Raw genomic sequence first — 13,429 nt, forward strand, 5'->3', positions numbered from 1 at the left:
GATTTCATTTTTATGGAGTAGTAGGGAATAAATTCATCTGTTCATGTCTCCATTGCAACTCTTGGGAATTCTTCCTCCTTAACTCTGCCCAGCTTATAAATATTGAGAGTTCTGTTGCAGTTTGCTTTTCAGATCCAGATGGTTCAACTGTTGGCTCATCATGATAAGAATTCTTTTGGAAAATTTAAAGTGATTTCACTTTATGTAGGAGTCATCTTTGTAATATTTAAGTGATTATGTATTTAATGTATTATATCTTCTGTTTATTTATAAAATGTACAACGTAAAAATAGCTGCTGCATCCTCTGCTCTTAGTTCTAACTTTATTAATGGATTTTGGTCTGCTTAACATGGAGGTTTTGCATTAGTTGTGACAGTACCTTGAGGAATCTCTAATCCTCAAGTGTAATTTCTGCCATTCCTCTAAAAGCATCAAAAATAAATATAAAATCTAGGGAAAATAGTGAGCTTGCCAAGGAAACCCAGTTTCAAATTAAATTCATACTTACCCTAGAGTGTAGTCCCTTAGTCCCCCCTGTATGGAGAATCTGGCACTCAGTGCGCAGGATGCACTGATATTGTAGATGTTGATTGCTAGTATCTGAAAAAATAAAAGGATTATGATAGAACAAAACATTAATACAGCTTTGGATTAAATTTTTTCTTTTAATATACTCTCACATCATAGGTCTGTGCTGGGTATCGAATAACTAGGTATTTTCCCCCTAGAGATGATATTTTTTTTTCTTTAGGATTATGCATATTGAAGCGACCACTTTTTATTTGATTAGGAAGTGCATAGTTGGGTAGTACCAGTAATATTTTGATTTTATCCATTTTGACAGTGATTAACTGTCACTATTAAAAACTTGATTATGTCATTTATACTTATTAAGTTGGGTGAATAGTAAATTAGCTCTAATATGTTGAATATATTTGAAAATTTCTAGCAAGGCCTTCTGGCTCCTGAAGAAGCATAGCGCTCATTTAGTTCATTTCGTGGTGATAAACCTGTTAGAATGAGAAAAGCTATGACTCGGCTGCTATCATTTCTTTGTAATATTCCTTTTTTGTGTATTTCTTTGTCCTGTGTTGTTATAGTTACCTCTCTGAAAATTATTTTTTTTGATACGGGATACATGGGGTGTAAATGTTCAGATTTTGAAATGACCTTAATTTAGTCCATACACAATTGAAAGAAAAATTATTTTTTTCCTTAGAAAATGGAAGGCATTGCTCAGCTGTCTATTCTAGCCTTCTGTTTTGTAGGACAAAGTCAGATGCTACTTTCATTCTCATTCCACCATAAATAGTGTCTTTACTTTAGAATTTTTAGGATTTTTTTTTTCTACTTGAAGTTATAAAATTTCACCTGTCTAGAAAAGTCCTGTGTCACTCTTTACTCCTAGATGATGAAACAAGAATGAAGTATTATTTAATGCTTAACTGCTTGAGATGCTATGTTGCTTGTTATACCAAGAGCTCTTGAAATTTATTTCTCTAGGAGTTTGTAATAACAGGCAGTTAACAGGCAGGACTGTGGGATAATATGCCAGTTAAGAGCACAGAGTCCATAAACGAAAGCCATCAGAGATGTTCAAGCTGTGAATGGCTCACTTCCCATACCCCAGCAGGAATGGGAAATACTGACATTTATAGGAGTGGGAGTAGAAGCTAGGCACCATTAGCTAAGGCAGCACTGACTACACAGTAATTCTAAATTATATTTTAATAAGGTTTTCTCACTAAAGCTTTACTTTTCAGCTTTTAAATATTGAATCATGATGATGGTGATAGTGATGATGGTATAATAATACTTAAAAAATTTTGGCCTTTACTATGTGTCAAGCGCTGTACTTGTCATTTTCCTTACCTTTTCTTATTTAGCATTAACAAAATATTCCTCGGAAGTGTTGTTATTGTCTCTCTTTTATAGATGAGGATGTCGATGCTCTATAAAACAAGTGGCAAAGCCAGGATTTAAACTGAGATCTGTTGGGATGCAGAGCTTGTTTTTCTTAAACCACAACTATGCTAGACTGTCTACCAATGTGATAGCTATTATGTGTAGTGGAAGCTCATGGCTAGTAGGCCAATTTATATTATTCTGCTCCAGTATCTGAGTTATATTCTTACTAGAGTTAATTGTATTTTTTCCTAAAACCTATTTCTGCCAGTTGTGTTTGTTACTGTATTTATGTTGTTTTAAGTAAATAAACTAATGAGATGAAATAGTTTTTGAAAGTAAGTTGAATGCATTGGAAAAACAACATATTGTTAAAAATAAATTTCCTTTTGAATTTTTTGTAGATGAGACAACTCATAAAAAATAGGGGCACGTAAGGTAGCGTGTGATCTGACATTTGGATTGTTTTGCATTTGTTTTTAAGCTCCTGCTTTACTTTTGAGAAACTGAAACTTGAAATTACAGACAATTTACTAGTCATTTGGCTCATATGAGACTAAGAAGTTAAAGCTCCAGTCAAATGAAAAGACAAGACCTTGGCTTGAAATCAGAAATGGGTGAATGAAGTACATTTATGCAATTTTAGTTAAAATATTCAGTACACGTAAATATTCTTGTTTTAACTTTGATCAGTTGACCAACTAAAAGGTCTTCTGCTGTACTCTAGCACAGGGTTGGCAGAGGGCCTTTGTCTTTAAAGGGCCAGATAATAAATATTTTAAGCTTTGCAGGCCATAAGGTCTCGGTTGCAACTATTCAGCTCTGCCCTTGAAGACCAAGAGCTGCCTTAGATGATATGTAAACAAATGCATATGCCTGTGTTTCAATAAAACTTTATTTAGAAACATAGCTGGTTGGCTAGATTTGGTTCTTGAGCCTGACATCTGCTCTGGAATTACAATTCGTAAAGTTTGGAGATGTTGTGAACATTTTTAGTGTCCTTAGTAATTGACTCTAGGCTTTTTCTGTGGTGAATGATTGTGTTCTGGGTTAGGTCAGGGATTTCTGAACAGTGTGTGGGCAGAGATCTGGGTAGATCCAAAGTGATCTTCAGAGTTCTTTTACAGTTTGTTCATGGTTTGAAGGATCATGTGGACACTTCATGGTACCTCAGAGTTGTTTGTTTAGCTTCAAAGTGTTTGAAAATCACGTTTTCTGTGAGGTTTGTTGATAAACTCAGCAGCAGTGAGTAGACTGAAATCATTGGAATAGACCTTTGATCTAAACAGACTGGAGTTTCCAGGGGCCATGGACATACAGTATAAACTTGGAAGAATAAATTTTACTTACACGTATTTCAGAAGTTTTAGCACTCTACTGAACCATATATAAAGATGTGGTAATTGGGTAACTGGTGTTCAGCATATAATGGAATCTTGAAACTTTAGAGCTAGAAGCAACCTTTTAGATCCAGCCCAGTTTTGCATAGGAAGCTGATGCCCAGAGTTATTAAGAGACTTGTCTTAAATCACATGGCTTAATAACAGAACAGGGAAGGATCATTAAGAGGCTAATTACTTTCACACTATCGTGTCTTTCAGCAAGTCAAATTTGTACAAAATTTTGATTTATATGCAACTTTCTAAGATGCATTTTGCAAGTGTGTGTCCAGATCAGTTATTTAAAAGAAAACTTTTAATTATTTATGGATGTGTTACTTTAATATTTTCTATAGTGATTATAAAAATGCCCCCCCCAAATTGTTTGATTCATTCCATTCACTTGCAGATAGCCTTTAATAGCTTTTAGCCTTTCATCTTACAACTGGTAATTTTTTTTGACTGTAATGTAGCTTTTATTTATCCAAATGTTTATGAATAGGTCCTTTTTACATACTTTGATTAATTGACTGAAATAACTGGAATTCAGGTTTCTAAAAGATGGCTAAGGGTTTCTTTAAAGGCTGTACATTTAATATATCCACTCGTTAATCACATTTTTACATATGTATCTTTAATTAGTAGCAAACTGTTATCAAAGTACAGTTGTAGATTTTGAAAACTTTTTTTTTTTTTTAATATTTATTTATGGCTGTGTTGGGTTTTCGTTTCTGTGCGAGGGCTTTCTCTAGTTGCGGCAAGCGGGGGCCACTCTTCATTGCGGTGTGCGGGCCTCTCACTGTCGCGGCCTCTCTTGTGGCGGAGCACAGGCTCCAGGCGCACAGGCTCAGTAGTTGTGGCTCACGGGTCTAGTTGCTCCGCGGCATGTGGGATCCTCCCAGACCAGGGCTCGAACCCGTGTCCCCTGCATTGGCAGGCAGATTCTCAACCGCTGTGCCACCAAGGAAGCCCTGAAAACATTTTTAATAAGACCAAAATGTTTGATTTATAAATTTTATATTTAAAATTTTCTGCATACTATTTACATTGCCATGTTTGCATTAACTCTTAATATATAGGCTATAAAATCATTTTAACCGTAAATAATAGAAGCAATAAAAACGTCTAGATTTATAATAATATTGTAAATAAACTCTAAAGCCCATTTTTTTCAATTGAGAAGCTGAAAAAATCATTACTCTCACCTATGAATTAGTTTAGATATATCCCTTTTTTCTCCAAACTCACAATATTCCCTGAAAGAATATGTTTACCAGTTCTGATGTTTATTATTCTGGGTGTTCTTGCCTCTCCATATCTGTGTCTCTAGCTTCAGTCTTAGGTGAACTTCTGAGCCCTGTGTGATAGAGGAGTGGAACCAGCTTCCACTCTGCTTATCTCTTTTTCTTTCACTAAGGCACCTGTAGACCCAGAGTCTAGTCTGACTCTTTTTTCTTCTAAAACATTCTCCTTTTTTTTTCTCTCTGTAGTTTTTTTTTTTTTAATTGAAGTAGAAAATGGGGGCTGAAAGAATGATGGTAAAATTTTGTCATTTTATGTTTAAATTGCAAATTTGACTTTGCAGATATTTATTACCTGCTCTGAGTCAGGCAGTGAGTTTAGTTAGTCCTGGGGCATCACTGGGGAATAAGCCACAGCCTGCTCTGACAGATAGTCACAGATATTTCTTTACTATAATTCAGGGTGCTGTAAACAGAGCATTGTGAAACTTAAGGGAACAGTCAGCAGAGGAAGACTTCTGAGAAAAGATGACATTTGGAAGATAGATGGACATTTGGGCCCAAGTGAGAAAAGGAGAATGTACTTTATAGTTATTGTGAACATTATATGCAAGAACAGAGGGTGTGAAAGTCTGGGGTTTGTCTGGGGAGTTGCACATAGTCCATATGACTAAAATACAGTTGACCCTTGAACAATGTAGGGGTGAAGGGCGCTAACCCTCAGCTCAGTTGAAAATCCATGTATAACTTATATAGTTATAAATTATACTCTGAATCTGTGATTCTGCTTCCGAGGATTCAACCAACTGAGGATTATGTAGTGCTGTAGTATTTACTATTGAAAAATGTCTGCTTATAAGTCGACCAGCGCAGTTCCAATCCCTGTTGTTCAGGGGTCAACTGTATAGGCACTGAAAAGTGAATGGGAAGTTAATTTTTCATGTCAATTGTTAAGTCTTATGTGCCATGCTAATTTGGGGCTTTATCCTTGGTTTAATGGGGAGCCATCAAACATTTTACAGCAGTGGATTAATGTGATTTTTATTTCTGCTTTACTTAGGAACTGCAAACTCAGATGTCTTTAGGGACCAGGCAGGTAACATATATGTGAAGCTGCCAGATGGCAGCAGGAAATGCTCAGGTCCACAGGACTGTCAGGACTTGCCTAAAGCCTTTCACATACAAGCTATTTGAAAATGATGCATCTGCCAAATCAAACAGAATGTTGACCAAATCCAGTCTGGAGTTAGACCCCTGCTCAGAGCTATCCCTGAAAGCTTTTTGGAGTTTGTTGTACAATGTTTGGTATGCTGCAGGTCGATGGTGTTTGTCAAATAAATGGATGTATGAGTTGAAGGGTGGGATGTGTGTGTTGTCTGCAGAGATTCATTAGGAGGTTATTAAGTGATAATACTTGATTTAGAACACAAACTTGATAAAGGAGAAGCATAGGTGGATATGAGAAATACTGAAATGGTAGAATCATCAGGGTCTGATTACCAGTTATATATGAAGAGAGAGAAGAATTAAAGATGACTCTGGAATTTCCAGCTTGGATTGAATGGGTGGTAGTCATATGAATCAAAAGAGAGAGAACATGGGAGAAGGAACAACTCTGGGAGTTGATACTGATTTTTTTTTTTTTAAATTGGGTGGAATGAGAAATTATTTAATTCTAAGTGCTAAGGTGCTATCATGGCTATCCTTTTACCGGTATTATTTTGGAGCCTTTAGCTCTCATTCCTTTTTTTTTTTTTATTCATTCATTTATTCTTTTTCGGACAGAAATTCTCAGAATCATTTTTTTAAGGAAAATCTCACTCCCGCCTACAAGTATTTCCTTAACGTATATTTATGTCTGTGGCTGTTTTTCAGGCATAAATCCTGGTTAGAGACCCTAATTTTTAAAATAAGGTATTAATCCTACACTGTTGATTGTCAAATCCTGAAGATTTGTTCATTCTCAGTGTTTACTAGAGAATATAATCTTCAATTCTCAACCTTAATCAAAAGCATGCTTATGATAAATAATATTTGTAGAAAATGGTCTAATTCCTTTACGTGTTTGGATGTTTATCTTTGAGACCATCAGAAACTGGGTACTTGTATTATTATTGGTTTTACTTTTCTGACAAATTGCTTTGCATTGGTATCTCTCTCTCTCTCTCTCTCTCTCTGTCAAACCACTTTGGTGTTATATCCTCAGTTTGCATTAAAAGGCTCTATAAGAAGCAAAGACAAGGAGTCCATGAATCCATATTGTATATTCTGTAAGGCTGTTACCAAGGGTGTTGTTCCTTAGGAGATAAAATATTGCTATCCTCTTTATCAAGACTGGCAAAATTTTCTCTCTCACTTAATGCCAACACAAGTGATTTTTTTTTCTCTTTGTTTTGTTTTTTCTCTTGAGTTACTGGTGTATTTTGATATTTTGGACACTGAATTGTGTACTCTGGGCTTCCCTATTTGTTTTGGCTGCTAGGACTTTGAGAGTCACGTATATAATCAGATGACAGTTGTAAAAAACCTTGTATAATTTTGGTGTATTAAACTACATCTTCCACTTGTTCTTACTGTTTTATTTTAGTTTTGCCTTAACCTCTTTTTGTTAAAAATGTTTTCTCTAAAATTGTATTTATTTTGTTAGATACCACAGATCTTTTTTAATATTGGGATATTATAATTCAAATAATATTAGTTTTTTAAAAATACTGACCTAGGGAGAATTAAAGGGGAAAAAAATCAGATAAAATCACATATCCTAAGTGTATAACTCAATATATTTTTACAAAGTGAACATAATTGTGTAATTACCTCCCAGAAACAGAAACAGAACTAGAACATTTCTAGTACCCCAGAAACTTCCTTCATGCCCCATTCCAGTCATTATTTTCCCAAGGTAACCAGTGTTCTGGCTTCTGTCACTAACGTTAGTTTTGCCTGTTTTGAACTTTAAAAAGTGCATACTGTATGATTCCATTTATACAAACTGACTTCTTTTTGTCCAATATTATGTTTTTGAGAATCAGGTAGTATATTTTCATTGCTATAGTATTTCATCATAAATATATCTCACTTTACCCATTTAATTGTTCACAGACAATTGAGTTGCTTCATTTTGCCTATTACAAATCATGCTGCAAGGATTGTATATGCACTTATGAAAGATACATATCTAGGACTTCTGGGACATAGAGTATTTGTGTGTTGAGTTTTAGGAGCTGTTAACAGTTTCCCAAGAGGTGCTATCAGTTTTCCCTTCCTCCAGGATTGAATTGCGTGTTCCTTTTGTTCTACATCCCTGCCGTTTGTTGATGTCATTTTTAATTTTTAAAAAATAGTTTTAGCCATTCTGGTCTTTTGTTATAGTGTCTTATTGCAGTTCTAATTTGCATTTCCTGAATGCCTGATGGAGTGCATATTTATATGTTTTATTGGCCAATTGGATATCTCCTTTGTCAAGTATCTGTTTAAGGCTTTTACCCTTTGTTTTTTTTCTGTTCTGTTGATCTGTTTATGTATCCTTATAATAAGTACCACACTATCTTATTGCTGTAACTTTATAATAAGCCTTAACCTATTTTAGTATATGTCTTACAGCATTGTTCTTCACAGTATTCTTGACTGGTCTTAGCACTTTGAATTTCCACATAAATTTTAGAAGCAGCTTATCAGTTTCTACATTAAAAAGCCTTCTGGGATTTTGATTAGAATTTCAGTTATTCTAGGAGATCATTTTGGTGAGAACTGATATCAACAATATTGAAGATTTTAGTCTGTTTACATGGTATATACCTCTATGTAGTTGTCTTCTTTATTTTAGCTGTATTTTGTGTTGTATATTTTTTATTTGATTTATTCCCAGGTATTTGGTTTTTTGAAATTGTATTTTTTTTAAAGTATTTGTTTATTTATTTATTTATGTCTGTGTTGGGTCTTCGTTTCTGCGCGAGGGCTTTCTCTAGTTGTGGCAAGCGGGGGCCACTCTTCATCGCGGTGCGCGGGCCTCTCACCATCGCGGCCTCTCTTGTTGCGGAGCACAGGCTCCAGGCGCGCAGGCTCAGCAGTTGTAGCACACGGGCTTAGTTGCTCCGCGGCACGTGGGATCTTCCTGGACCAGGGCTCGAACCCGTGTCCCCTGCATTGGCAAGCAGACTCTCAACCACTGCGCCACCAGGGAAGCCCCTGAAATTGTATTTTTAAAAATTTCATTGTCTGATTCTTTGTTTCTAATATATAGAGATTAATTTTATTTTTGACATTTTACTTTTCATCTATATTATACTTATTATCTTTAAAACTTGCTATCAGTATTTAATTCTTAAATTCTTAGTTTTATCTATAGATTCTTGAGGATTTTCTGCCCACACAGTCCTGTTGCTGCTAGTGATGACTCTTCTATTTCTTCCTTTCTAATTCTTTTCCTTTTATTTATTTTTCTTGCCTTTTTGTACTGTCTGTAGGATCAGCAGCACAACTTACTGCTCATACTATTGATCTGTGCATTTAATTATTCAGTTTGTCTCTTTTAAAGATTGACACACCTAATTCTGTTTTATTTAATAGTGAACTGAATTCAAAGCTGCAAGATACTTTAGAGCAAATTGAGGTAAGAAGAATTATATATGAAGTTAAATGACTTTTTCTTTTCAGAGGTTTCTGAATAGCGTAGATGCATCTTATGTTTTGACTTTCATGTTAGTATCAGTGTTTCTACATCACTATACTTTGTGTTTTTCATTTGGAATATCTGTGCATGGTCAAGTTAATATTAATTTACTTGCACTCTCAATAATACTTTAGGAATTGTGGGATCTGAAAAGAGTATTTGAAAATATTACCATATCCAGCAAGATCCCTAAACTGTTAGTCAAAGGTGTGTTCTCATGTAAATTATAGGCAAAATACTTACCATGTATTAATTATTTTTTGAGTATCAACTGCTACTCCTTTTTAGTTTATTGAGTTTATTTATTTAAGAATGATTATTGGCTGATGATAACCCTCCTAAATTCCTAAACCTCATAATAATATCTCATACAATTCATCAAATATGTAGAAACTGGAAAGGAAAAGCTATGTTATTGTGAGCATAAAGCCTTTTCCTCCTACATTTATTCAGAGTTCATCTCTTTCCTCAGAATCTTTGCAAAGCAGAGTGCTCATTTAAATAAACTTAATAAGAATTATTTGGTTTCTTCTGGTACTTTATTTTATTGTTTTCCTGATGAGAGTACTTAGAAAAGTTGAGGCTAGACTTTCAAATGACTTTTGTGAAAGTAGTTTTTGATCATAAATGCAATTATTTCCTAATTGTAAGAATGACAGTTTATTTGATAAACATAAATAGAACTGCTTTGAAAATCCCTTAAGTAAATAATCACGTGAATGTTTTAATGAGGACTTTCTTTCAAAGCTCAGTTTTCTTCATTCTTATAATTTTCTATATAAGTACAGAATAATATTTATCTTAAAATGAAATCATTGAGATAGAAACCCATAAACAGAGTTGGTACATTTAGATATAAAAGGGGCAGTACCTTGAGGTATGTACTTTTAAAGTCAGTGTAGTTTTCTTGAAAATTATCAATGCTTTTCAGTGATTTACAGAAGGATTGTTTTATTTTTCAGTAGTCCTACAAACTCAGTTCATATAATTGTAAGATTTTAGCAGATGCTTGAGGAAACATAGTTAAGTAAAATTAAAAACTAAAATTCCTTTAGAGACTATGATAATTATTTTGTGTCCCTTGAAACACTAGGCATGGTTTTTTAAAAAACTCACATATTAATAACATCTCAATAAACTGTGAGTATAGCTGGTAATAAGAATTATAATTTATTTATATTTTTATTTAAATTTGTTTTTGACTATTAAATCCAGTGTAATAGTAAATGTGTTTAGATATTAGTTAAAAGTGAGAAATTAGTCTTAATATTTTCTTCTTACTACCTTGAAAATATAATTCCTTAACCACCTCTTGCCTCCTCTTTTAATTATACAGGAACAGTTGGATGTTGCTCTGTCCAAAATCTGCAAGAATTTTGACATTAACCATTATACCAAGGTTCAACAAGCTTATCGACTTCTTGGAAAAACACAGGTTAGTTTTGAAAGGATGTTTTCTTTTTTCTTAATCAGGAATCTGTTGATCTTTATGATTGCTTAAGTTTGAATATTATTATTAATATAGTGTGCTTAAAAAGTTTCATTTAACAAAGTAAATTTTTATGTTGTATTAACAATAGTAACATGATCTCATAGGCTCAGAGTGTGTGTAGTGTGATTAAAACATTACAGAAGTCTGTTTTAAACTATGAAGTGTTTCTCAGGTTTAATAGTTTCACCATTCTATGTAGGTTTTTTTAAAAAGTATATTATGAGATAATTCAGTGGGAGAGGATTGTAGTCTTTTTTACCTCAACTCTTGGTCCCGAATAAGAACTTCTAAATTTGGAGCCTCATGGTTCCTAGATGGGCCATCATGACTCCCTCAAAGTGGTATGTGAACTTTTGTGCATTGTGTACATTTGTTGTAAAACAGGTCCGTTGCATGTATCAGATTTTTCAAAGGGTTCTATTATCCTCAGAATGTCCTCACTGCTTCCATGATGCATGGCTTTACATACTCTTACTGCTCAAGGGCTTCCTTGAAAAATTTGAAGTAGAGGCCACAGTTTGAAAATTAATTATATCTTCTGCAAATATAGGATTATACATTTTTCTAGAGAACATCCAAACATGATAGGTGTAAATGTTTTCTTCCCTTAAATGGTCTCTTGTCTTAGAAGGAAATTGAAGACTTTACCAAACTATTTAAACTCTATTTACATTTTATAATAAGAATAAAGAAGTTTGGTTATTGATTGTACTTTATTAGTTTTTATATCTGAAGCTATACCTAGGGAAAAATACTAGAAGGAAGACATTTGGTAATTTCGAGGGACGTGTTTAAAGACCTTTGAAAATACAACTATAACTTCTGATTTCCCCCGTTAGGTGAATTCTTTCACTCATTAAATATTTATTGGTACCTACTGTGTGCATTGCTCCAGGCACCTGGATATAGGCCCTCATGTATCTTACCTTCTAGTGAGGGAGACAAACGTTAAAGAAATAAATCAGTGTAAGTGGATAGAGTGATGCAAAGTACTGATTTATATAGGATAGTCAGGAAAGGCTTCTCTGAGAAGATGACCATTGAGTATCCTGAACAATGTAAAGGAATGATGGCAGAAGGCGTCCAAAGGTGTGATTATGCATGACATGTTTGGGAAAAGGCAGGATGGGTACCAGTGATAAATACAGAACAACAGAGCAGTGTTCACAATTCAGATTTACCTTTAGTGGAATGATGTTCTGGTTATTTGCAGTGTTATTTGCAAATAATCAACACTTATAATTCTGTGTATAATAGTTATTCGTGCTGTAGCTAAATTTGGTAAAGATTTTTTTCCCGTGTTTTTAAAATCTGTTGAAATTTATTTATTTTAATAATATGAGATTATGTTGTATGTTTTTTCTTTCCATAGACAGCAATGGATCAACTTCATATGCACTTCACCCAAGCCATTCATAATACCGTGTTTCAAGTTGTTCTTGGTTATGTGGAACTGTGTGCAGGAAACACAGATACAAAATTCCAAAAGCTGCAATATAAGGATCTCTGTACGGTATGTCATAACTTAATTATTGTTCATATGAATCTATTTTAGTTTTTAAGTTTATATTTCATTTCTTTTAGAGCCTACTATTTGAAGATATGTTTGCAAACAGTTTTTCTCCCATATTATTCTTTTCCTCATAGAGAAACTGGAAGATTCAGTCACATAAATAGTAAAGGTTGATGAGATGGTACAGATTTGTGGAGTGCGGTTGCTTCTAAATGGACTCTCTACCCTCTTACAGCTTCTTTTACCCCTCTGTCTCAGGGTCTTAACTCTCTTCTGTGATAGCATCTAGGGTGCTTTTAAGCAATCATCTTTGCTGATTTTCCTTACATACTTTCAATCAGTCTTTTCATGTGTATAAATGTTGCTTCTGTCAGCATCTGTAACCAATTTTTCTTTTTCATTCTTAAAGAAACATAGGTCTGTAGGTAATATAATCCACAGGTGGGAAGTGAACTGAGTTGGGTTGGCTTCTCCTTTTGAATTGTTCCTGCTGATGGATTGATGTAGTGTGAGGAAAAGAGAATGATGAACCTCTAGGAGAATGGGGGTGCTATTTGCTTTTAAAGGAAGCCTTGTAAAGCATGAATTCTGTTTGATGCTTATTAACAGAATTAGGTATGATAGGTTCTTTAATGTTGAAAGAACAGACTTAGAGGAGCTGAATAATGAGATGAAGAATATGATGCATTTTAGGGTGGCCCACTTTCTTTGGCACTATTCTTGATAAAAAATTAAGGAAGTTTAGAAATTACCTCAGGCCTCTTGGAAGTATTTAAGTCAGTGCTGTTACTGGCAGACAGGGATGTGAATATCTCTTACAAGCCTAAGTAAGTTTTAATTTGTTTTATAATATTGAGTTATATTTGACCTGTTTAAACCAGGTAAGATTAGGAAGAGATTATCTCATATCAGATTTATTTATTTAGTTTGATGAAAAGATGTGGACTTTTAGTAACTGAGTTCTATAAATGAAAGTGGTTAGCTCAGTAGAGGAAAAATGGAAGGAAGCCTTAGAAGTTCAATCAATAAGCTGATGAAAGGAAACTTAAATATGTTTTCCTGGTGAGAACACATATCAAGGATCTGGAATGGCATAACTCAGGCAAGTGAGGTGATTTGTGAAGGAGTCTTCTTGTATTAGAATGTACAATTCTTAATTTTTCAATATATGGCAATTGGGAATCATTTTTGCCCTAATTAAAATTAACTGATAATAATTATTGACGAAA

General features: G+C 34.1%; 1 protein-coding gene across 2 annotated transcripts in view; it reads left to right on the plus strand.

Annotated features, from left to right (window-relative positions):
- Positions 1–13,429, plus strand: part of VPS50 (VPS50 subunit of EARP/GARPII complex) — a 129,774-nt gene that overhangs the window by 29,201 nt on the left and 87,144 nt on the right. For both annotated transcript variants that reach the window (XR_005021273.1, XM_036863988.1), the window contains exons 10-12: positions 9,093–9,135; positions 10,532–10,630; positions 12,060–12,200. Coding sequence is in view for 1 of the 2 variants with exons in the window: in XM_036863988.1 (XP_036719883.1) it covers positions 9,093–9,135; positions 10,532–10,630; positions 12,060–12,200 (283 nt within the window). In the remaining variant the exon portion in view is untranslated. The remainder of the gene's footprint in view (positions 1–9,092; positions 9,136–10,531; positions 10,631–12,059; positions 12,201–13,429) is intronic.

The sequence above is a fragment of the Balaenoptera musculus genome, chromosome 9 (genome assembly GCF_009873245.2).
Source record: "Balaenoptera musculus isolate JJ_BM4_2016_0621 chromosome 9, mBalMus1.pri.v3, whole genome shotgun sequence".
Lineage (NCBI taxonomy): Eukaryota > Metazoa > Chordata > Mammalia > Artiodactyla > Balaenopteridae > Balaenoptera > Balaenoptera musculus.